The sequence below is a fragment of the Amblyomma americanum genome, chromosome 11, assembly GCF_052857255.1.
Source record: "Amblyomma americanum isolate KBUSLIRL-KWMA chromosome 11, ASM5285725v1, whole genome shotgun sequence".
Lineage (NCBI taxonomy): Eukaryota > Metazoa > Arthropoda > Arachnida > Ixodida > Ixodidae > Amblyomma > Amblyomma americanum.
This window is the reverse complement of record NC_135507.1, coordinates 116806174-116832634: the sequence shown is the minus strand read 5'-3', so window position 1 is coordinate 116832634 and position 26461 is coordinate 116806174. Positions and strand designations below refer to the sequence as shown.

Genomic DNA, 26461 nt, shown 5'->3' with positions numbered 1-26461 from the left:
GACTCCGTGATTTCTGCGGCTAGCGGCGCGGTCTAGCAGCTGCCGAAATGAAAGCTACCGCCGCCGCACGTTGAAGGCATCTATCGGGGGTCGCCACCGTCGCTTCGTTTACGTTTGCACCGGCGTCTTGCCAGCGTTACGATGGATCCCGTTCCCGAACCCGACGACGTAGTTCCCGCAAAAACTCTGGCCTGCATTTCAGCGACCTCAGCCCCACAGTGCGTGCGATGCTTTTGAGGGAGCACAGTTAGGTTAGGCGCCGGCGGGTGGTTTCCCCCTTCCTCAGAGAGCAGCCGTTGCAAACTAAATATCATAACCCCAGTGCGGGGAGTCGCGAGGGGTTCGTTGCGCCCATCGGAGGCTGGCCGGGGCTTTGGGGCCAACGGATTGTGATTCCTTGAACGGCGCGGTTGCACGGCGCAGCAGGCGGCGTCGAGGTCTCCCATGGTTGCAAGGGCCAAGTTATTTATTTTTTTTGCCACAAAAAACAAATGTGTGCTCGAGGGCGGTCGCGTTTAAAGTCGGCGGCTTGAAACCAAAGCCGGCGCACGACGCTTCAACGGCTTCCGCTAGATCCAACGGGTCCACTGGATCTGGCTCTCTCGCCAACTTGCATGTACATTCAGATATGTACTGTGAATGGATTAAAAAAATGGCCTGGCTTAGCTTATGGTTAAGCCTAGGATGCGAAGCATACGTCGCTTGGCAAGCCGTAGTTCTCGTTCTTCTCCCGTTTCCGTGGCTCTTTGTAAATTTTTGTACCGAACTAGAACCCGTGTTTTAAAACTAGAGGAGTGGTTAGAAAGATTTTTCTGCATTTTTGTCTATTTTAAGGAGTACACGACGTGTTGTGCCCATGTTGATGTTCATATTTGTTGTGCCCATGTTAATGTTCATGTTTTCGAACGAGCATGTTTTTTTCTTCAGTTACTTGAGCAAATATGTCAACTTCTTTTGAGTTTTTTTTTCTGTGATATGAACTGTCTAATTTATAGCTGTCTTTCGCACAGCCGCTTTTAGAAATGTTATCCTCTGCTGTGATACGTGTTATGCCCACCCAGTGCTAAGGTCTCAACTAGAGACTGGCAGTATTTCAAATAAATAAATAAATAAAACTTGCGCTTTGCGGTCTGGCGAGCCGCCCTCTCCCTGGCCGACATCTCGCTGCTCAACTGACTCAACGAGTGCGTCGCCTTTTATACAATTGCGTGACGTCAGTCTCTCCTAGCGGTAGGAGCGGGAGTTGGGCCGCCGGCGGAGGCTGCGCGTCCGCAAGCGAGCGCACGAGTTGAGCCCCAGCTTTCACAGCTGTTGTGACGTCATATCACGTGGTGCGCCGATGTAGGTCAAGTGGTAGCTACGCGGCCGCGCGCGGCGCAGCAAGGAAGAGCTCGGTTGTGCGGCTAGTATGCTTCGCATAATAACCGAGCTCGAAAAGAACAGCTCCGCCAAACCGCCGCAGCTATTGAATATAACGCGCAGCTCGCCGCGGAGCCAAATCAGTCTGGCCGGGCCGGCGGCGGCTGGAGCACTCGGCGCGAAATAGATACATGCTCCAATCTACCAGCCTGCGCGGTCAGAGTGCGCCGAAGCCGCCGAACGCGTCGGCGGACAAGCGCAGTTGGAGTATAGAGGGTCTCGCTTTGACCGACGTGACTTCGCCGTGCAGCGCGGGCCTCGCCGCAGCATAAACGTGCCTTAACAGAGCCTGCGCTTAACCGCTAACCAACGTATTCAGCGGCGGCATCCATGGGAGCCACGGAAGCCCCTCGCCCACTCACTAAATAAAAGAAGCCTGGTGCCGAGGTTCGGAATCGAACCAGGGCCTTCGCCGTTTGAGGCGGGAACGCTACCGCTCCGGTACGACGGCTCAAGTTACAGCCGTCAATAAAGGCGCATCTAGTGAATGCACTCTTCTGATGCAGAAATCTCCGCGCTTTCGCTAGGTATATCCTGGCCTAACAGAGCTAGGCCATCAGCAATTTTTCTCAACTGCCTTGTACCTTGTCTCCCTTCCCTAATAAACGATTTGCGTTAAGTAGCTTTAAGTTGACTGGCACAGCCGGGAATGTTTCGCCGGGCAAGCGTGCGAATACACAAGTGCTGCCTTGTACGATCACCGACCATGGTGCCATCATAGCTTTTCATTGACCGTGGCTATCATCTGACAAGCCTTAACAGGCTCCTTCAAAGGTTAACTAGCACTTGAAGCGGCACTTGGAGTTCCTCTGCTGTTCGGCGCTTGTAAATCGAAGCGCTTCAAAAACAAAACCAGGGTGCACGCAAAGCTCATAGACAGTGGTCATTGTTAACCGGGTGTGTACCTGAGGACTGGAAGATAGCCCGCGTCGTACCTGTATTTAAAAAAGGCGACCGCCTTCAGGTGACCAATTATCGACCTATATTCTTAACGTCATCTTGCTGCAAATTAATGGAACATATTGTCGCAACTAGCATTATTGAATTCTTAGGTCGCAACAACATTCTGACAGATTACCAGCATGGTTTTCGCAAAGGGTTTTCCACAGTAACTCAACTACTTTCAGTTATCCATTCATTTGCGGCATCACTTGACAATAACAGCCAGATTGACGCGATCTTTCTAGATTTCAGTAAAGCGTTCGACAAAGTTCCACACCACAGCCTTATTCTAAAACTAAAAACTATTGGACTTCCGCCTATATTTATTTCCTGGATAAATGATTATTTAACTAACCGGAGTCAACATGTTTCAATCGGTCGTCACCAGTCTGGCTGTCTCCCAGTCACATCAGGTGTGCCACAGGGAAGCGTACTGGGGCCACTACTCTTTCTAATATACATTAACGACATCATCGGTGAAGTTTGTACTGGCGTACATATTCGATTATATGCTGATGACTGTGTTTTATTTCGCGATGTTAGCAATGAAAACGATCAGAGTGACCTACAAAATACGCTTACTAATATTGTACAGTGGTGCAAACGCTGGGACATGACACTGAACGCAGATAAAAGTGTTTCTCTTCGCATAACTAACAAGATAAACGCTCTACAATATGCATATAAATTAGAATCATCACCATTGCAACAAGTAGCGTCCGTAAAGTACTTGGGTGTAACACTTACTAATAACCTTTCCTGGAACTCTCACATAGATAACATCTGTTCACTCGCATTCCGTAAGCTCTGTTATATAAGGCATAAACTTCGAAACGCCCCCGCTAACGTTAAGCTCTTAGGTTACAATACTCTAATTAGACCCAAGCTTGAATATGCTTGCATAATTTGGGACCCGTATACTAAGTCTAACATAAGAAAGCTCGAGAACGTTCTAAGGAAAGCAATTAGATTCATATATTCAAAATATCTACCCACTGACTCCCCCTCAGACTTGATGCGTGCTAACGGTATTGAAGAACTACAGGTAAGAAGACGAAATTTTCGTTTAGATTTTCTTTCATTACTTCTTAATAATAAACTCAGACTTGACCCTTCTGCTTATCTTTCCCCAATGCCAACACGGAATACACGACACTATCACAAAGCTCTTTTAAAACCATATTTTGCCCGGACTAACTCGTTCAAGTTTTCCTTTTTCCCACGCACCATATCTGACTGGAACTCATTAACCGAACCAAATCAACCCTGAAAAACAGACGCGTTCCTCAGCCATCTTTGATATTGCGTATTATGTATTTTTTTCTGCTTTGTCTTGCATTGCTGTATTGTTGTTTTACTACATTATCTTTGCTGTATTGTTGTATTTTTGTTGCTATACTTTTGCTTTTTGTGCACCTGTCCTTGCTGCTTGGACCTAACCATGGTCTGCAGTATGCACATAAATAAATAAACTCTCCTGGCCGCCTGTGGCGCCGCCAAGCATCCGTTTTCTCTGCTTCCAACATTCAGGTTGTCTTTTGCCTGCCTTCCTTGTGTGATAAAAGTGCACTATTGGTTTTTAAACAAAACTGACTTCAATATTGATCTGCGCAACCTACCTTTGTCAGCCTCAGAGATTCGCGAAACCAAGTAGGATGGAAAATTCCTCCAAGGTGGCGTCTCTTGTCCTATGGCGTCACCACGCTTGTACTTGCGAGATTGGCCTGTGGTGGCGATACCTGTATTTTGGTTCTTGCTATTTTCTACCTTACAAGAGCTTTCTTTTCAGTAAGAGCGGCGTTTTCGTGATCAGGAGCTGGTATTCTATCGATACAAGCCAACTTCAATTTCTCCTCAGTGTCCCTTTAAATTTTCAGTACTATTCTCATCTTACTGGTTCTCGTCCGTTCTAAGCCATTTCCTTCTGCTATCGGATGGGTGCCGGTCTGTTAAGAGCGTCCCCTTTGAAACGGGGTGGCAGCGGGTTCAAGCACCTATCTTTTTTCTTGCAGCGCCCTCTCCTGCGCCTCGGAGCCTTCATCGCTGAAACGAGGTGCTCTCCGGCGGCGCGCGGTACGCGTCCAAGTCTACTACAACTACTAGTACATTTTAGCCAGGGCACGAGCGGGGGCGGGACCAGTCCTTCGGTGACTCCGATCAAAAATCGAGAGCTACAAATGCAGATATCTATAATGAGGCTCCTAACTCTGATAGCTGAAATTTATCGATTAGATTTTTGTTAGCCACAATTCCACAGGTAGCATTGCACATTAAAATATTACAAAATTGTTATATAAATTGTGGCAACGTTACATGGTGCACTGCAACGGTATTTAAATTTAAAAATACCAAATACCCTTATGTGCTGTATCATAAACCTGTTTCAGGTTCAGAGTTAACAGTGTGCTAAATCTGTCTTCTAAATGTTATTATGATTTTGGAAATTAACCTATATTATCTTGTCGTCAATACTTCTTAAGCATTCAAACTAAACGTTTTAATATTGCGTTCTAAACGTTATAATCATGGCTAAAGGCAAAACACTAATAATAAAACAATATTGCATATTTATTTTATGCAATGTGTGCAGAACTTTTTCAACTGTTCTTAGAGAAAAAATTTTTTTTTTCAACTAGCAGTATTGTGTGATAAATCTCTCGGAATGCAGGCGCGCATTCATGATGCATTTCTGTTGTTTTGTAAGAAAAATTTCATTATTATCCACTCACCATTAGCGCCTATGCGAAAGCCATAAATAATTGCTATATTTTTATTTATTTATTTAGTACATACTGCAGACCCTTTTCAGGGTCCAAGCAGGACAGGCATATATTCTTAAAACTCAAAAGATACAGAACACAATGAAAAGAAATATACATAAAAATGAGGAGACAAATTTTGCAAACTATTACGATGTCATAACATGGTTCCAATCTGATATTGCCCGCGGAAAAAACGAATATTTAAAACAGTCAGTTTTCGCAAAATACGGTGTCAATGAGTGAATGTGATGATGTCGGGTATAACGTGTGGTTAAGGGGGATATGTACTGTGAATGATCCAAAGCAAACTTATGGTTAAGTAAAGAATAAAGAAACTCAAGGCGATATTTTCCTCTTCGCGTTTCAAGTGTTTCAATATTGTTAGCCGCCATGAGGTCAGTGGGGGAGTCGGTGATTTTAAATTTGGAATTGATAAACCTAGCAGCTTTTCTTTGAACCCTTTCTAATTTATATATGTTAAGCTTAGTGAATGGGTCCCAAACAACCGAAGCATACTCAAGCTTTGGCCTGATGTAAGCGTTATACGTTATCAGTTTTACGTGAGAAGGTGAATTTCTTAGTTTATGCCTCAGAAAACGAAGCTTTTTAAATGCAGAGGAGCATATGTTATCTATATGTGAGTTCCAGGAAAGACTGCTTGTGATTGTTACACCTAGATATTTGTAGCTATTTACCTGCTTTAGTGTTGATGATCCGAGTGTATACACGTGGTTAATTGGGTTCTTTTTATGTGTTATTTGCATCGAAACTGTTTTTTCAGTGTTAAGAACCATGGAAAACTCACTGCACCAATCAAGAACATTTCGAAGACACTGGTCAAGTTCGTTTTGATCGTTAGTACACGTAATTTGACGGAAAACGACACAATCATCAGCAAACAAGCGAATATGAGTTCCTGGAGTAACCACATTAACAATATCATTGATGTAAATCTGAAAAAGCAAAGGCCCCAAGACGCTTCCTTGGGGCACCCCAGAGGTGACTGGGAGACAACTGGAGCTGCACCCATCGACTGAAACAAATTGCACTCTATTCGTGAGGTAATCTTGAATCCAGGATATTAAAATGTCTGGAAGATTAATGTTTTTTAGTTTTTGAATGAGTTTTCCGTGGTGAACTTTATCAAATGTTTGCTAAAATCCATAAATATGGTGTCTATTTGACCATTCATATCCAGTGTGTTAGCAAAAGTGTGTACTATTGTAACTAATTGTGTTATTGTAGAATAGCCCTTTCTAGACCCATGCTGAAAGTCGCTTAATATGGAGTGTTCTTCAAGAAATTTGTTAATATGTTTAGCAATAATATGTTCGAGCATTTTACAGCATGCGGTAGTTAAAGAAATAGGACGGTAATTTTGTAGTAATGTGCAGTCTCCTTTTTTAAAGATGGGAATAACTCGAGCAGTCTTCCATTCAACCGGAAGTTTTGATGACAGCAGAGATTTTTTAAACAACACAAAAAGAAACTTCGCAATTATTTCGGCAATGCGTCGCAAAAATACATTTGGTAAATTATCGGGACCAGAAGAAGTTTTAGGTTTCAGTTCTAAAAGCAAAGCAAATACACCAGGGAGGCTAACAAAGTCAACCTCCGATACAGGAAAATATGACGCGCTTTGTACAGTTTGAACACCTGCTTCAGAGAATACGCTGTGAAAAAAAGAATTAAAATGGCGTGCAATGCCAATCGGATCAGTCAATGTCTCTCCCTCCGCTGTTATTTTTGAGATATGTTTCTTGCTGTCACTCAGGAAGTTCCAAAATTTACTTCGGTCATTTTTAACAAAACTGGGTAACGTTGTGTTAAAGTACAAGTCTTTTGACTCACGAACCGCAAGTTCAAGAATATTTTTAAGCGTTTCAATCTGACTTAACTGGTGTTTTTTTTTTCTTAGATCTTTTTAGTTTTCGCTTCAGTTGAATAATCTTCCGCGTCATCCAAGGTGTGCGTTTGTGAACTTTTATGCGTTTATTTGGAACGAAGGCATTTAGACAATATTGACACATTTCGACGAATCGCTCCCACAGCTTGCAGACATCATCATTATCATCGAAGCTCGATAAACAAGTTTCCATATGTTCAATCACTGCGGCATCATCAGCCCTAGAATAATCCTTGAAACATCGTACGTGACTGGCTTTTTTGTTGTGGTATGGGGACTTAACTAAATCTATCGATACGCTTACGAGGTGATGGTCTGAAATGCCTGTTTCGACCGATACAGTATGCATAGAATATTGACGGTTAGCAAAAACTAGGTCTAGTATAGAGGAAGATGTACCTTGTACACGAGTAGGTTGATTTACAATTTGAGCTAAATCATGAATAAGCATGACATCAAACAGAACGTCTGCACTGCTCCCAGATTTAGCACCGCCTTGTAAGCGGTCCCAGCACACATCTGGCAGATTGAAGTCACCTATTAACAGTATTTTCTTTTTTTGGAAATGAGACAGGTGATGTTGTAGCTTAATAAGATAGTCGGGTGTGGCATCTGGTGGCCTGTAGCAAGCATACAGGATGAAAGAATGACCCCAGCAGGAAATTTTTATGCAAAGGCATTCAAGGTCTGGAACATCATATACAAGGTCGCATTCTACAGAGTCTTTTAAGAGATTGGCTACGCCGCCACCCCTTGAGGTCCTGTCCTTGCGAACGACTTTATAATGAGGAGGAAATACCAGGTCATCTGCTAAGTCGTCATGTAACCAAGTTTCCGTCAGGACTGATATGTGTGGGTCGAACTCCAGCAGTTTAAGTTCAAGCGAGTCTTTCTTGTTTGCAACGCTGCGTGCGTTAATGTTAACTATTCTCAAGCTTTTTATACTACATTGGCCCGTGTTACTGTGGCAAGACAAGCTATCTGTCTTAGTGAAGAAAGAAGCTGAGGTATATGAACCACTCACTTTATCGGTGAGCGGTTTCGCAACTGCGTACAACTTCGCGTCACGGGCCGACTTGCGCCGATACCGTCGTTTTTTTGAACCTTCACTTTATCATTTTTTTCGTAGTCCCAAACGTAAGGAATATTATTGATATATAACTTATCAAACACCAAGGAAACCCTTTCTTTTTTATCTCGGTTCGGCTTCGCGCTATCCCACAGTTTCTTTCTTAGTTCACGAACGTTCTTTGAAAAGTCTTCGCCAATTGAATAATCTTTTCCCTTTAGTTTCTTTCCGTTCTTGAGTATCACAGTTTTATGCCTACTGTCTAAAAGTTTTAGGATTACAGGACGTGTTTTGTCAATTGCCGGTTTACCTAACCTATGTATCCGCTCAATAGGGATAGGGTCGAGTCCTAAAATATCATGAAAAATATCTTTGTTTACGGTTTCTTCAAGCGTTTCATTTGTTTCCTCTTCAGATTCTGGGATGCCATATATGATCAAATTTGACCTCCTGCTATAATTTTCAAGCTGCTCAAGTCTTGCTTCAAGCCTTTCAATCGTTGTACTCATACAACTAACCTGTTCTTGGCAGGACATTACTCGGTTCTCAAGCCCGGACAGGGCATCTAATTTGTTATCTATGTTCACCAATCTGTTCTCTTTCATGTCTTTTCTGTCAACTGCAATATCATTAAGCTGTTGTAAAATTCGGGTCATGTCAGGGCCTGGGTTCGATTCAATGTCACCGGCTAACAATAATAATTTCCTCAGACAAAATGGGAAAACCTGTAGCAAGCAACAAAGCCGAGGGTACGGCAGCACCAACAGGAATAGGTCATTAGAACGAAAACATTTTCCATACTTTTTGCTCACCTGCACAACGAAGACAAACGGATTAGTGCTCCGCATTCTGTCGATGCTACCATGCCCAGTGGTTGCAAAACGAAGGTGAGTCCCTTTTATAGCTTGAGTGCACAGTGATGCCCCCTGCAGTCCAGGTTCCTGGCAATCAGAACGTGTTGCCGAAGAATGATGATACGGATGCCAAGATTCCAATGCTGGTGGGCGTATTTCTTGATCGATGTCTTGATGCGTTGAAAGATGGACATGCGCAGAGAGGTTCAGCACGCTGATGTCCGGACAGCCAACGATGGAATATCCAAGAAGGCCACATAGCTGCACAAGGAAGACAAACGGATTAGTGCTCCGCATTCTGTCGATGCTACCATGTCCAGTGGTTGCAAAACGAGCGTGAGTCCCTTTTATAGCTTGAGTGCACAGTGATGCCCCTGCAGTCCAGGTTCCTGGCAATCAGAACGTGTTGCCGAAGAATGATGATACGGATGCCAAGATTCCAATGCTGGTGGGCGTATTTCTTGATCGATGTCTTGATGCGTTGAAAGATGGACATGCGCAGAGAGGTTCAGCACGCTGATGTCCGGACAGCCAACGATGAAATATCCAAGAAGGCCACATAGCTGCACAAGGCAGACAAACGGATTAGTGCTCCGCATTCTGTCGATGCTACCATGCCCAGACTCTGAGCTGGGGCGCCTGCGCGAACGGGTGAAGAAGCAACAGCAGTACAGTAAGAAGTATACGGAGTGCCGCAGGTCTGCGAAAGAGACTACTGTGAAAGTAGGGGACTATGTGCGGGTGAAGAAGCCAGCTACTTCGTTAAAGGGAGACTTCGCTTTCACGGATCCCCGCAAGGTAACGAAGAAATATGGGCGATCGTCTTTCCGTCTCGACGACGGCAAGATATGGAATGCGGCCATGCTATCGAGGATTCCAGCGGCGCTTCAATCGTGGAACCCCAGCGAGAGTGGTGAGTGTGTCCGCATCCAGCATGGGTCGCCTTCTGACGCCCCACGATTGCTCGGACCAGTTCTTTACACTCCGGACCCACCTCAAGACACAACAGAGGCGTTGCTTCCAACGCCGGACCCTCCGCGCCGTGTGCTGCCACCTCGCAAGAGACGACCGCCTGACCGATATGGCTACATGTAGGCTAGTGTGAACTCTAGGTGAAGAGTGCATGAACGGACTGTGTTGTGATCATTTTTGTCAAACTGCAATGGTTTACATGTACATGTGCATTTGTTATTAGTAAATCCTTTGAGATGTGGCAATACGTACTAATCCATTAATTCACTAACCTTAACACAAAGGGAGGGAATATGTTGTATAGTTAGTTCTTGTTTCCTTTTCAATGTGAACACCGCCAGAGGGCTACAGTTGTGTGCATATATATGTGTGTGCGTCACTGAATAAACTGGGTTTCGTTCCATGCGTTTGCTGTCATGGTTCACGGTCTTCAAGGGCGGTTCACGCCTACACTACATAAGCTTGTCTCCGCGATATCCGTTCGAAAGTGAGTGCGTTCCATATACTGCTTGTGGTGCATGGTTTAGTTCAAGTGTCCCCATCGTTGTCGGGTCTTGAAACTCTTTTAAGTTCGTTACTGTCACAATTCGCGGACCTGTATGCTAATGGAAGTTTTTTTTTTTATTATTTTAAAGAAAGCTTCGCTTCAATGTTCTATATGTTTAATTGAGGTTAAGGCAAAGTTATTCCAACAGTTTTTTTGTAGCATTTCGAAACTCTACAAACAAAGGACATTCAAAATTATGTACTAATATTTGACTAAAACAAGAAAGGAACATTATTCTAACGTTCGGGGATGCATGGGTAACGTGTCTTGCCGTTTTCTGATATCTGCCACTGGTTAATTAAAGTACCATACAGAAGAAAATGCACTTCTAAGAGAACATATGCATGTGTGCCAAAGGTCATTCTCTACTTATCATTCATAGATCCTAAGAGTCCTAGGGCAGTGGTAATGAGGTTAAGCGATAAGCCACTGGCCTGCGACGGCAGGTGCTGCCAGCGGTGGTCCGCCCCACGTTGCTCTTCCCGAGCGACCAATGATTGATTTAACTTCCATTTGCCACGGCGGGCAACGGGGCCTGTAACGCTATCGTGTTCAAAATTGACGACGCCGTAAAGGAAACTCCAGACAGCTTTATCCAATTACTCTTTTAGCCCTTTAGGGCGCTGTGTACACAACGGTGTATAAAGCAAATTCAATACTTTCAGAAAGTTTGTGGCATCTCGCATAGATTCTTTTGTTTCAACTGAACATACCAACCTTCTTGTCGCAAATAAGGTGCATCTTTATGGCGTGTAGCAGTCGTATTAAACTGTATTTCACAGAAAAGGGAGCTGGGCAACGCCTTCTCCGCCATTTATATGCAGATATGTTTTCCACAATTAATAACATGAATTTTTTTCCTGATTTCGAGCATAATGTGATACTCCGAAGCTGAACTTGATTCCACGGTCATTCTGGCGCTCACAAGTCATGTCCTGCTATTTGCATCAATTACGGCACTTTTCCCCGAATTTTTCACGTACACAAAATATTAACTAGTAGTATTTTGTGTCGGAAAGCTAACAAACTATCTTTTTTCAGGCCTGACTACAATATTGAGGCTGAATAATATTGTTTTCAACTGAAACAAAAACTGGCCCCTGAGAGGGTGAGTAAAATTGATTCTATGGGTCTTTCTGAATATACCGACGTTTGCCTGGCAGCAAAACACGTATTCATTGGTGAAGTAGTTGCATTTAAAAATTGCCCGCCATTCTTTTCAACTTTGTGACAGTCACGACCAGAATGAGTCCGTCATCTTTCTGTTAAATTGAACGGCGGTTCAGCCTAGACGGAGAGCTCGGCGCCTTAAAATCTTTGTCAGCGGACCGAGATTGCTTTCGAAATTGACCAGTGATGGCGACACCTGTATTTCTTTCTAGTTCGTGGCAGTGTAGTCCTCAGGCGGCGAAAAAGCCGTGGTCTGTCCGTCTGTACGAAGCATCTAAAACCGCTGGAACATTGAAAGTACCGCAATAAAGGGGCGGCGCGTGATCAACATAGAGCTCTTGTCAGAAATGGTCCGGCGCAGCGAACACGTCGTCTGCTAGACGAAACATACGCGAACAGAGCGCTTGGTCTGTTTTCCGCAGATGGCATACTGATCGTTTTTGTGCATAAAATACCGCTTGAAAGTACTGCTAAGTGAGAAATCATAACTGCTTTAAAAAGGTGTCTACCAAAGCCATGAAAGCATCGCACCAAGCTGCGTACCCTGTTGCTTTCTCCATTCCCCTAGCGAGCGCTCGCAACACAAAAGGCTGCCTCATTCTGAAGCTTCCTGTCTTTGCTTCCACAAAAGCAGCGCTAATTACGCTGCCTGACACTGCTGAAGCACCCCATCCTAGGAGGATCGTTATTGCACGTTTAGTAAACCGGCTTGCTTAGAAATGCGATGTACAAAACATGTCCTCTTTCCGTCTTGCTCTTTCTCCCCTCCCAGCCCCTTTATTCAATCAAGTGAAAATTTTCAACTTGTGAAGAAATTCCGCCCGAATAAGGCAAAAAAAGGAAGTACTGCTCAGATGTGAAAGGCTTGGCTTGGACAAGCTGGCAAACAATGTAAACAAAAGCACCGGCTCGAGCTTTCAATGCTTCTTCTCAGCCAAAACCCACAAGAAGGATTGTCTTTTCCGGGTCATTGTAACCGATAAGGGCACCTGGCAACTTGCCCTCGGGTCCTACCTTCAAAACTGTTTTTCTGAACTGACTATCAGTGACCCTTTCTTTGTGCCCCGCCCAGCAACTGTGTCGGAATTTTTCCAGGAGAAGCCTTTGAAAAATCTGAGCGTCTTGTCTGTTGACATCAAGGACATGTTCTATTCCCTCCCTCAAGATGCCGTGCACATTGCCGTGAATCAAGCGATTGACATGTACGGTACCACCAAATTCCAAAATCACTGCAGAATTGACGCTGCCAGCCTCCTTGATCTACTAGATCTATATCTGCGCTCGACGGTCGTGTCTTTCAACGGCAGCTACTTTATCCAGAAGGAGGGCGTCTGTATAGGCTCGGGCCTCGCTCCGTTCCTCAGTGACTGTCTACTAGCTTCCTTGTTGGACCAAAATTTGCAAAAAGCCTTACTTGGATCTTCAGTGGTACGTGTGTTCTGTTACGTTGATGACTTTATGGTGATTTTTAGATTAAGGAGTGGCCACAGTGTTGCATATCAAGCCAGTGACATCCTCACATTGTTCAGGTCTAATGTAAAACCATTTCAACTAAGATGGAAGTTCCGGATCATGACGGCATTCGCGTTCTGGACCTACAGATAATGATGTGCGACGAAGGGGTATGCTGGCGCTACTCACCCTGAGCACAAAGGAGGCTTTTACCATACTCATCCTCTCATTCAAAAATAGTAATACGATGCGTCGCAACAGCCACCCTCCAAAATGCCATTTCCAGGTCATGTTCCCATCAAATGCATTCTAGCTTCAGAAGCCAGATCATGAGGCTGAAAAAGGCCGGCTTTCAAGACCACATCCTGCGTGCTGTAGCGGAGAAAATTCTTGCCGAATTCGGAACAAAAACAACGAGTTCGCTTCAAGCAGAAAACCGAAACATCGTGGTGATACGTTATGTGCACAAGGTATTACATAACCTGAAAAGAATTGCATGAAAAGCCGGTGTCAGTGTCATCTTTTCTGCCTCAAACAAACTGCATCTGTTGTGTAAAACCGTAAACCGTGAAGGACCACCACCTGCCGAATGCGGAAAAAATCGCGAATCACCCTATGTGCAGTGCCGTAAAAATGTTGTCTATAAGACAGAGCTATCCTGTGGGCGATTTTATATTGGCCAAACAGGTCGCTGCCTCAATTATCGCCTAAGTGAGCATAAACGCTCCCTATATCCCCCTCCCAAAAGCAATTTGGCTATACAATCGCTTTCCTGTAAATGCACTCCTTTTTTCGGTCGTACTAGAATACTGTATAAACATAAGGACCAACGCACGCGGGAAATCGTGGAAGCTCTTTTAATACACCGGGGACTTGAAAACTGCGTCAGCAAACCTTCCGTCGCGCTAACACAAAAATAAGTTGACTATCTTAACAGTTAAGTTCGCTTGTGTAGGTTGGGATTGTGTGCTTTTGTTGTTGTGTGCTTTTTGACAATCATCACTGATGCTGTTCTTCTGTTGATTGTGCTCCTTTTCGCCTATTTATTGCGTGCGAGCAATAAAGCCTTTCAGTCGTAAGTCAGCGCTGTGTCTCTTTCTCTGTCCCGTCCTTCATGCGCTGTGCCTCAGTTAGTACCATGTACCGACTAGCCCAGACAGACACCTTATTGCAGTACATTTCTAATCTATAGTACAGATTGGTCAGCTCGCGACTACTCGCGGGGGTGGACTCCGGAACCGGCTGCACTTATTCTCTTTAAGTGAGCGTGCTGGTTAGCATTTGGTACTGCAGAAAAATCATGATAGGCAAAACTGACATAGCAGCCTTGCGTATCGTGGTTAAAGTGTTTTCAAGAGACCACTAAAGGCCTTCCCTGGTGTGGATATTGCTGCTGTAACAGCACAAACGTGAGTACGAGGCCCAGGAGGAAACTGGGATTTTGCTTGTTTTCAGGTAGTGTAGAAGCGAAAGTGCTGGGAACAACATTCCATCGTATGTTTTTTTTTTTGCTTTTCACGTTGGCGAGAACATTTAATAATTTACGAAGCACTGGACTGAGTGAGCTACTCGAGCCATTGGATCATCCATGCCAGCGCCTGATCACCGGACTGTAACCGGCCAACAATCGGTGCGGCTGTGAAGAGAACATATCTGTGGTACTTGCAGTCACTTTACAAGAACAGATGGATGACTGGATGTTAGGAGTGCTACCTTTGTAACGGCGTGGCTGCAAGTGCTGCCGTGATCAGGTTTTTATTTTCTTTACATTTCAGTAGTCCATCTATCTAACAAACACAACAATATTATATAAATCTTGTTGACTTGTACGCTTCACCTAATTTAATCCTGAGTAGATAAACTTATTTCAGTGGACTGCTTTTGAGGCAGAATCTTTCAAATTGCTTTCTGCTAACGTCCAATGTACATTTGCTCACAGAACCTTTGTTATTTATAAACTTTAGTTCTTCAACGAGAGTGACTGTGCCTTTATTAACATATGAATCGATACCGTCACATTCTTTAAATGTGTTCTTTTCTTACGAATTTATTATACGTCGTACATGCGCTATCTATTTGGTCAAATTACCTTTTGTATCTAAAAGTTCTGAGACACCCAGATTCCTCTTCAAAGTTTAAAGAGCGCTGCCATTTGGTTATCATAGATTGATTCCTTCCTGGTTTTTCTTTTCCATTTTCTGAACATGTCTAGAAAAGATCTTTTTTTTTTCATTTAATTATTCCCGTTCTTGCACTCTTTGTTATTACCTTTCCTTTTCAAGCACTCTTTCTTTGTCCTGGTTTCCTGCATGCTTATTGGTTAGTACCCTAGCTTTTTCTCCCGCCGTGATGCAGCGATGGAGTAAAGGTAGAGCATCTGCCTCGCGCTCTACAGCGCCGGGAGTCGAATACCGGTGAGGCGCAATTCTCCACCGGATATGAAAAAAAACTTCATGTGTAGATGGAAATGCTTAACCAGGCCTGATCTTGGTGACCTGAAGAGACAAAGCACTCCATCACCAGAGCAAGGTTTGATCACCCTGGTGTGGTAGTTCGCTATAGCCTTCTATGAACTAACCAATTAACCCTGGGCGCCCAGTCCCAGCAGCTGCGGAGCAACTGACCAAAGCGGCGGTGAGACCTGTTACCAGCGGAGGGAGCTAAGAATCTCTGGCTTCGGACAGATCGCCATTGCAAACTGAACCTAGAAAGGTTTAACGCTAGATCCTTAGCCATTTAGGCTAGCCTAGAGTGCTGTTCGAGGACTAGCGGGCAATAAATTGAATGTCATGGGTCTTGTGAGGTTATACGGACAGACAAGGCGTATACAGTGCTGGTGGGTACGTAGTTTACTATCATGGATTAGCGGACAGACGAGAATAGGATACAGCAGGTGTGAATAAAAAAATGGGCATTAGCCCAGCTGCATTGCTATCGTTCCGAGCGAGACCATACTAAGCCTGACCGACGGGGGACCACCACTGCTTCCCCGCTGCGTCCGCCATCCTCAGCGTCATCAGATAAACCACTATTACATTTCTTCGAGGTTTGGTTTGCAGTCCCCGTACGCCATGGAACTCCGCAGCCGCACCCTACCGACCCCGATATGCCGACAGACACCCACCATCAAGTCGAAAGGTCGAAAGGTTTGCCCGGCAGTCCTGTGTTCCGGTTCGCTCCACTAGCGGGACCCCACCCTCTTCAGCGGGACTCACGATCACGATGCAGAAGACTACCGTATATCCCACGAGCGGGTGAGCACGTACAAGAAGTGGGGCGACATTGCTAAATTGAATTATGTCACCTCCTGTTTGACAGGGGCTGTGAACCTGTGGAATCGCAACAACGAAGGGGACCTCTCCCTATGGGCCACCTTTACGAAGAACCTCTCCGGAGTGTTTGGTCGTCCTGCTGTCCGATAGCTGAGTGCCGAGCAACGCTTGCCCGAACGTTTGGAGCATTTGGGCGAGTCTTTTACGAGCTACATTGAATATGTAGTCAACTTATGCTCAGATGTCCATGTCCAGATGTCCGAGGCTCACAACATAAAGCACATTCGAAGGATATCGAGGAGGACGAATTGCGAATGCTGCTCTTCCGAGATCTGCGCACCGTCTCAGAAGTTGTCAGTCTCTGCCAGAGCTACGACGAGCTGCTCAATCAGAGGCTTCCCACTCGCCAGCCCGTCGCGCCTGTTTAGTCACTTGTCAACGTGTCCGCTGCATCTGGCCATTCGGCGCTATCGCAGCAGCTCAAAGGCTTAATGCGTGAGAAACTTACTCGGCAGCACTCTTCTGCTACTCCACTCTGGGCCGTCTCCATGCATGGCGCCTCACCTTTGCCATGTCATCACCGAACGTGCGGCTGAAGCCCCTCTATCGGTCCAGCTGGCTGCATCAGCATCTCAGCCCGCCCCTGCGCTGCCCCAATGACTTACGCTGAAGCCACTGAACGGCCGAGGTCGCCCAACTACTGCTCGAGCTGCGCTATGCCTCAAGAACCTGTGCCTGAGTTCCCTCAAACGGCAAGGCCCTTTTTCCGACCGCTATCATGTGTTATTCTTGCGCATTGCCTTGTGATGTGGCCCGGCTTTGTCGTCGTCCTGTACCAGTATCCCCGCTGCATCCCCGAGTTGCCGGCTGCTGGTCTCCTCAAGCTTAATGCTCAGGGCCAGCCAAGCCGCCCCAAAGTCTTCCTTTTTCACCTGACCACTCCGCTTTTTAAAACCAGCAATCACCTTTACCGCGTCGCCGCTCCCTCTCTCCTACGCGCCGGCGCCCTACCCTTCTGCAAGGGGAAAACTAGATGCCGTAGTTCCTGAGGAAAGAACTGTGCTGCCAGCGAACTGTCTCAAAGGTCTCATTATTCAGAATAGCGGCCTGCAGGGGCGAGTTGGTGCATGATGAAATGAACGGCGGCGCAAACAAGGACAAGGTTTTGCTTCTCATGTATGACTTTGCTATTGCTACGATTGTGTGACACTGCTGTTGCTAAGAGATGGCCCCCTCCTGTTAGTTTTTTAATTCCTTTTATCAGAATTTTTTTACTTTTTTCAGCAGGGGTTAAATTTTCTTGTTCGTTTTCCTTATGTTGCTGTTCTTTTTCCACGTGCTGGGTTAGGAGCGATAATGCGATGTCACATGCTTGAGCTGAATGTTTAAATACGCCACCTTTCCGCACAATAAACAGGTGGTGTGTGCGCATGTGGCGTCTCTTTCTTGTTAGTCTCCTTGTTTGCCCGCTGTTCATTTCGTCTCATTGTTCTCCCGACTATCTTATGGAAGTTTTTGTAGAAGGTGTTTCTGTTCTGGCGCTCATAGATACCGGTGGTGCAGTTCCTGCGATCACCGCAACCTTTTCTCGTTCCTTGCGAAGAGTAACACCACCACTTTCTGGATGCTCGCTGCACACGGCAAGCGCGCAGCCTTTTGAGCCGTTAGTGACGTGCTCTGTCCGAGTCGTTATTCAGGGTGTTTGGTGCGTAATTGAATTTGTCCTTTTTCCAGCCTGTTCTTATGATATATTCTTGTGTTGGGACTTCCTGTCGCACCATAACGCCGTCATCGATTGGGCTTGTGCTGACCTGAAGTTCTTTGCGCTCAGCGATTCCTCGTCAGCCACTGCCCCTTCTGCTGCTCCTCGCAAAGCCGTCGTTGCCGAAGACGTTGGCCTACCTGCGTTCTCTGCAGTTCCTGTGCCCATCACTTGCGACTTCGCGACTGAAACGTACTTTTTACATCCTCGCTCCTCTTTCTGTGGCGCAAGTACATTCCCATACCTTACGCCGTACTCACCCTGTCAGCTTACCTTACCGCATTGTTTGTGATCAATACCTTTGCGTATCCTTCCGCTGTGCGTCGCGCTGAATGTATCGGAACTGTGAAGCTCCCTTATGTCATTCTCCATCGCGACGAGAACGATAATCAACCTTCCCTCGCTGTAAACGCCCTCAACCCACCGGTTCCCGTTTTCGACACCTCGACTACAGACGTTTTCCTTCGCTCTAATGACGCAACTTTTTCTACACTTCAACACAAGTTCCTCCCTCGATTCCCATTAATCCGCTTTGAGCCGCACACGTCGACTGCCGCGTATCAAATTGGCACCGGTGGCCATGCCCTTCTGTGTCAGCGCCCATACCGTGTCTCCGCTAATGAACGTCATGTTATTCAGAAACAGGTTTAATCCATGCTTCAGAGCAGCGTGATTATTGCCTCTCACAGTACATGGGCCTCACCTGTGATACTCGGGAAGGAGAAAGATGGCTCTATTAATTTCTGCGTTGATTACCGCCGCCTGAATAAGATAACACGGAGAGACGTTCGCCCTCTTCCACGTATCGGTGACGCTCTGAATGAACTTCCTTCAAGGAGCGGAACTCTTCTCTTTTCTCAATTTTCGCTCAAGATTTTCGCTTCGGCAGGTGACCATGGCAGCCGAAGATCGCCCCAAAACCGCATTCGTGAACCCTGGCAGCCTGTATGAATTTAACGTCAGGCATTTCGGTCTCTGTATTGCTCCGGCTACTTTTGAGCGCATGCTGGACGTTATTTTGCGCGGCCTGAAGTAGAAGTCGTGCCTGTGCTATCTGGACGACGTCGTCGTCTTTTCGCCCGACTTGCAGACTCACCTGGCCTGGCTCAAGCACGCCTTGACTTGCCTTACGGACGCCGGCCTGCAGCTAAACTTGGAAAAGTGTCGTTTTGCTGCTCGCAAATTAACCTATTAGGCCACGTTGTGTCAAAGGAGGGTGTCCGTCCCGACACCGCCAAACTTCGTGCTGTGACTGCTTTTCCCAAACCTACTTCCACTAATGACCTGCGCAGCTTCCTTGGCCTCTGTTCCGATTTTCGGCGTTTTATTCGACACTTTTCTGCGATAGTTGCCCCGGGAACCCCGCTCCTTGGCACTAACATGGATTTCTCGATTTGGTCGCCTGCTACGACGAAGTCTACGACTTCTTGCGCAATCTCCTCACAGCACCAGCCAAAGCCATTCCCTGTGATCGCGCTTTTTCCTGTGTTTTCCGATTTGCTAATCGTAATGTTGCAAATTGTTGTTTTTGTGCATTTTATTGTTCAGTTGCGTAATTTGCATTGAGGGCTGTAGCTGTTACGCATGCCTTTGCTTATTTGCTCGAAAATTATTTTGTTTAGCTTTCGAACATTGCCATTATTGTTGAAAAGGATCGGAAATGGTTGCGAATCCCAATTCAACACGCTCCTGTTTGGTTTTGTTTTTTGCTGGATTTTCCACACAAACAAAAAGTTTGAGGATTATTCGACGACCAGAGAATAAATGTACTGACAAATTGTGTTCGACGCATATTCACCTAGTTTGTTTGCCACATGTCCCGTATATAATCCTATGATAAAGTGCGAATTTTTTCGCACAATATTTTATTTATTGTTTTATGTTTCTGATTTTGTTTTAGGGTAACATTTTAAGCCATCTTGAGCTTACACACGGCCCCGGAAAATACGCGGATGTCTGCAGGCGTTTTGGCGAAATGCATCTCGAAGCTCCACGTTTTTCGCTTCAAAGTTTTCGATCGTCGAACATGCTGCTTTTCCTGTGGCCTTGCGACAATACTCTGACGCTTCCGCGTTTCCCATGCCCTTGTTTTTTATAGATATTGCCTTCTGAACTGCCCATGACTCAATCTCCAATAATTCCGAACCCCTTTCACGTGTTTGAGCGCCCGTCCCCTCTCTCTTTCAAGCCTCGTATCTAACCAAATCTTCTCCCGGCCTTGCCTTTTCCAGGTGTGCGCTAACCCGCTAGCCGGCGAGGCGCATTTTTTTTGTGATTTTACTCCATTCCACCTAGCTGTTTCACCAATGCACAGCAGCGCACTTCACCGTTCATGCATCCCCCCTCCCCCCCATCTTCCTGTCTCTACCTTTCAGCTGGAAACTTTTTCTCGCGACCACAAAAGCTGTGTAAAAAATAATGACTACAATGCCCTACTATGCCCCCCCCCCCCCCCCCCCCTCCCAACGCCACCCTCGTCTCCCTGCCATTTATCACAGCGCGATGCATTACAAAGACGCATCCTTGACAGGACGGGTCTTTGGTGTTGCTCGAGCTGGCACCGTTCGTAGTCTGCGCAAGCGAAAAGTCACATCTCCGACGCGGTACACTATCCTGGCCTGCAATATCTTATTTGTAAGTACTTCAATTATATTATCTTAAGATACCTTCGGAAATGAATGTGGATTTGGGAGTAAGTGTTGCTTTGACTACATGCGGTTTTACTATTTCCGGCAGGAAAAAAGAACGAGACAAAGCACGAGGACATCTTCTGCGCCTCAATTCTCATTGATAAATGTCTGGCTTTACGTCGTACGCAGTGCAAATCTGTCCGAATGGTAACAACTTTATTTTTCGTCTTCGGTGCGATGAATTAACCAAACATTCACTAATTTGTCGAACAGCGGGTTTGAATTCTTGATATGACATCCGATGCATACAGGAATACGTTGGTCATGAACCGCTTATGCAGGATAGGAACCAGAACTTCATTGTGTTCCACTGCAGACCAGTCGGTAAGAATATGTGTACTACTGCCGTACTGTTTCTCTTTAGCCACCACACATGCAGGTGCAATACAAAATACGCAATTTGTGGTTAAAGCTTTCGCCCAAGTGTCCCGGTTCCCCAGAGAACACTCGGGCCAAAATAATGGGCTAGGCGACAGATGTACGCACACAGATACAGATTTAATACACCTACGTCACACAAACACAAGCGCATAAAACTAAGAAAACTAACACAAAATACAAAGACTGCCAATACACACGGCCAGGGAACACTACTACCAGCGTCTACTACTAGCGTTCGGCGTTCGCGCTCACAGATCGGTGCTGATGCAGCGTTGCATGGGCCCAGTAGCCGGCGTCGAGGTGGCGTTCCAAGTGCTCAGGCTGGCGTCGTTGGCTGCGTCGTACGAGCTCCCGGTCTAAGTGCCCGTGGAGGTAATGCTGGTGATGGTGTTGTGGGCACCACCCGGATGGGTGGCAACAGCGCTAGAGGCACCCCTGGCCGTAGCAGGTGGTTGTGTCAGTCGTTGACTCCCCGAAACGGGCTCAGGAACCGCACGAAGTCCACGATGTGGCACGGTAGAGCACGAGATCACCGGAGCAGTAGTCGGCGTTGCTCTGTTCCAGCCGAGGTGTTTCTGACCCACCGGAACCACCGCTTCTCTGGTCTTCCCCCCATGCCACGCTCTCTCTCGCGCTTTTATAACCTTGGCGTTGGTACACGTCATCCTTGTCGTCATCGCCTTCATCTTCTCTTCTCCACCAATAATCTCCTCCCACCTCGCCAAATACTCCATCTTCTCTATTCTTCGGTTAATACACATGCATCTTATCGCCATCCACGTCGTCTTCTTCAAACCTCTTTCGTTCATACTTCTATTTCAAACTCCCTATTATATGTGACAAGGGCCACCTCTCTCAAGAGTTTTTCCATAAAAAAAACTGCTCCCATCATCCTCATCTTCAAGCCTTCCAGACAAGCGACTATCTTCTGTGGCGATTCTGGACCCAGCACGCAACACATCACAGATGTCAATCACACACCAAAAGCACACTACTGACACAGCACACCAAACTGCATATACGGACACAGTACACCAAACTGCATACGGAACTGCGTATACGGAACACACCAATGCCGTTGTCCGTACGGTGCCCTTAATAAACTTATGTCCACAAAACACTCCGCTATGTAAGCACACAACAACAAAAACAACAACGATACATACCACAGATAGATAAAGCTGTTTAGTTGGATTCTCTTCTTTTGAAAGTAGGGCTCCCAATGCCCTGCCTATTATTGATATTGACCACTACCGAGCATGCTACCTTGGGGGTGTACAGTGAGGGAACTCTGTATTTTTTCAACATATTTGCGTGGAAAACCTTTTTGGTGTTATCTATCATTAATTCATAACCTATGTAATTTTCATTCTGCGTCACAAGGTGAGGGCCCTTCTACTGCATCAGTAACTTATGATCCGTGGGATGAGAACCCTGTCGCCAGGATTCAGATTTCTGTGAGTGGCTTTCCTCTAATAATAGCCCTTAGAGCGTTCGCGCGCCCTTTCCAGGACTTGATGTGCAAGCCTGAATGTTTCCTTCAACTTTTCCCACAAATCAAGAACATATGTGTATGTTGTCTTGAGATCTGACGTAATCTCTTTATTAGCCCACAGCACCTTGAGTACTGTAAGTGGACCTCTAACGGTTCTCCCATAAAACATCTCGAAGGGCGAGAAACAAAGATTCATTTGCGGTACTTCGCGGTAAGGGAACAAAAGATCTGGGAGGTATCTATCGCAATCAGCAGGTCTTTCGTGGCACATTTTCCTGATCATATTTTTGAGGGTGGCGTTGAACGGCTCCACAAGTCCATTACGAATGGGATGGTATGGTGTTGTTAGTAACGGCCTTACTGACAAAAGGCGGTTAACCTCCTTCATTACCTCCGACGTGAAGTTTGAGCCCCGGTCACTCAAAATTTACCTCGGGAACCCATAACGCGAGAACATCTCCGCATGTCCCTCTTCCACTTCGGTACTGTCAATAGTCTTCAATGGAAGAGCGTCAGGATAACACGTGGCCACGTCAACCTGGGTGAGCACATATCTGTTGCCCCTGGCGGATACTGAGTAAATTAGCCCAACAATGTCAATAGCCACTCTTTGAAACAGTAGGTCGATGGCTAGCATCTTGCGCAGAGGTACGAGACCAGCTCTTCCCATTGGAACTGTGCGCTGGCACACGTCACACGAACGAACGAAGCGTTTAACGTCACTCTGAACAGCTGGCCAGAAGCACTCCTCGGTGATTCTAGACACCGTTTTTTGAACATTCTGGAGTCCGGCCATAATGGCGTCATGTCCTAAGCGTAAAAATGCTTACTGTTTTCACAAATTCTTCAAAAGTTCATTGCACGAAGCACCCTACATCGTGCGCCGCATGCACATATCTCAGCGCACTGGTCACCCGCTTCAAGTTGTCCGTCCATGCACCCGTGCCAGTGCATTCTCGGCCTCGTCTTTTACCTGAGCAGCATCTGACTGGAACGGCCTTCTCCACCAAGTCGCAGCCATTACCTGTCCATCAAGATTCCACCAAGAGATTACGCAGCTTATGTTAGATTAAAACCTCATGTTATATCCGTAGCCCCCCCCCCCCCCCCACCCTATGTAATACCCCTGAACAGAGGTTTTAAGGAAATAAACTGAACTGAACTGAACTCTCATATATTTCGGTAGCACCAGCTGTTTGACCTGCCTTCCTGAGCTAAATATGCATTCCCTGTGCAGAACACCATTTAGCAATTGATATTCGAATTACGTACGACTCCTCTTTTTTTCTCCTTTTCCCCAAATCTTTCGAAGCAGGCTTTCAAGCTCGGGTCTTCTCTTTGCCTAATTGCAATTTCGCCCGGTGTTACGCACAGACACATCGTAACGAGAGTAGAGAGCGGACGCTGCGGTGCTCGGGCTGTAAATTGAGCTCTTGTCTCCACTGCCGACGAGAAACTGACTGCCCCATCACCCGCATGAGCTGCCGTGGGCCTTTCCTCCTTTGGGTGTTCTTCGAAGTCGAGCATCCTCCAGTCGGGATGGGGGTCCTCGACAATCCTTGCATCCGTAATGTTTCCCAAGAAGAGATCGTAGATTGGTTGTTGTACGCATTTTGCCACTACCTGTTCAGTATAATATGGCCTGGACACTAGAATCCTGGTGTAGCGACCCGCGCGGCTGGCAGTGCGCGTGATGCCGAAAAGGACGAAGTGTCCCAGCCCGCGCTGGGAGAACGCTCGGGACCTTGGCCAGCGCTGTCGCAACGCTGCCAGTTGTTTCTACCGCTCTCTCGGTAAAGCCACAGCCTGCCAGCCACACCCTCAGCCCCTTCAAAGGCTCGCAACGCAATAAATGTCCCACGACGCAGGTTAGGAAGGGCAACCCGGTGACTGCCGTACCAATCATGGCGATTGTTATTTGCTCTATTTTGCCTGCAAACAATCCTGAACCGGTGCCAGCGCCTGTCCTCAAGCCAAACCAGGTCACTGATGTGGGTTCTTCTTGCTCCACAGCGGTGTTAGAATCTTCAAAGACGCCGGACACCACTGGCTCGGCAGCCGCCAAACGCACGTCCGACTGAAAACAACACCCACACCCACACCTTCTCGCCTACAGCATGTTCAGGTTTCGAACACGCTGCAGATTCATCAGCCGCCGCCTAGAAAGATGCCTAGGTTGACCGGGCCAGCGAATGTTTCCATGGTTGCTTTTGCGGTGCTGCGGGCACCTCCGATTGTGACTACCTCATCGGCGTCCTCCTTCTTGCCCTGTTCTGAGCCAGTGTCATCGCCGGCGATCGTGCGTGCGCCTGTCGCGTCCAAGCCCATCAGTACACGGCTGGCTATGCGCGTGTCCCAGCAGCCACATGCAGACACCGCAGCGATTCCGCCGCCTCGCACCTGGCTGCGCCTCCCATAGATGCCCTCCTGGGTACCGGGCAGCTGCACCCGACAACAGTTACTCGAATCTCACAACCCCACGCGTGCAATCACAACATCCCGAACTATCTTCTAAGAGAAAAAAGTGCACGCTCCAATCTATACAACAGAATTGACATATCGCTAATAAAATCACTGCCCTTTTTCTTTATATGGAAGGCTTCGAATAGCTCACGTGCGGTCTGGTCTTTACCTTTCAAGTCTTTACAAGTACGTCCGGTCGTACCCTGCCTGCCAACGCCGTAAGCAACAGCTAGCCTCATCGTGTCGCTGGCGAGTTGCATCAACTACCCTGAACGCCCCACCCCTCTGACCGAGTTGGAATCAATTTATACGGCCCTCTGCCGCATACTGCTGGCAACGTCTGGGTCATTGTTGCCATTGCTCACCTGACAAGGTATGCTGAGACCACCGCGCTCCCGGCTACTACAGCTCGTGTGACGTTCATTCCGCAGCGTTTCAATATTCACCGCGGTGCTCCTCGTAAACTTCTCTGTGACAAAGGACGCGTCTTCTTGACTGATATCCTTGTAACAAATGCCCTAATAGAACGGTTTAATCACACCCTTGGTGACATGCTGGCCATGTAGTACGTCGATGCCAACCACACGAACTGGGACATTGTTCTCCGCTATATAACGTACGCCTATAACACTGTTACACAATCCACCAACGGGTTCTCTCCGTTTTTTTCTGCTTTACGGCCGGCGCCCATCCGGGCATCTATCCGCCCTCATCGACACAATTCTTCCCTGCCGCCCTGCCGCATCTGAGTGTACAACTGTCTCTCAAGCTGCCCAGCACGCCGAACATTGATCCCACATCGCAAGGTCGCTCACGACAGACACCTAAAGGGACACTGAGGAGAAATTGAAGTTGGCTTGTATCGTTAGAATACCAGCTCCTGATCACAAAAACGCCGCTCTTACTGAAAACAAAGCTCTTGTAAGGTAGAAGATAGCAAGAACCAAAATACAGGTATCGCCACCATAGGCCAATCTCGCATGTACAAGCGTGGTGACGCCATAGGACAAGAGACGCCACCTTGGAGGAATTTTCCATCCTACTTGTTTCGCGAATCTCTGAGGCCGACAAAGGTAGGTTGCGCAGATCAATATTGAAGTAAGTTTTGTTTTAAAACCAATAGTGCACTTTTATCACACAAGCAAGGCAGGCAAAAGACAACCTGGATGTTGGAAGCAAAGAAAACGGATGCTTGGCGGCGCCACAGGCGGCCAGGAGAGTTTCGATTTGTTATGGCGCTTCGCGTCTATGAGCTTTGAGCGCCCCGTGATTTTGTTTTTGACGCGCTTCGATTTACAAGTGCCG

General features: G+C 46.6%; 2 protein-coding genes across 2 annotated transcripts in view; both read right to left on the bottom strand.

Moving 5' to 3' along the window:
- The window catches only part of LOC144111039 (alpha-amylase-like), a 644630-nt gene that overhangs the window by 453713 nt on the left and 164456 nt on the right, over positions 1-26461 (bottom strand). The window lies entirely within an intron of this gene.
- LOC144110858 (uncharacterized) lies at positions 8050-25754 on the bottom strand. The gene is made up of 3 exons (XM_077643932.1): positions 25698-25754; positions 24938-25135; positions 8050-9039 (listed from the first exon to the last, which is right to left on the bottom strand). The coding sequence occupies exons 1-3, from the start codon at positions 25752-25754 to the stop codon at positions 8050-8052; spliced, it is 1245 nt and encodes a 414-aa protein (XP_077500058.1).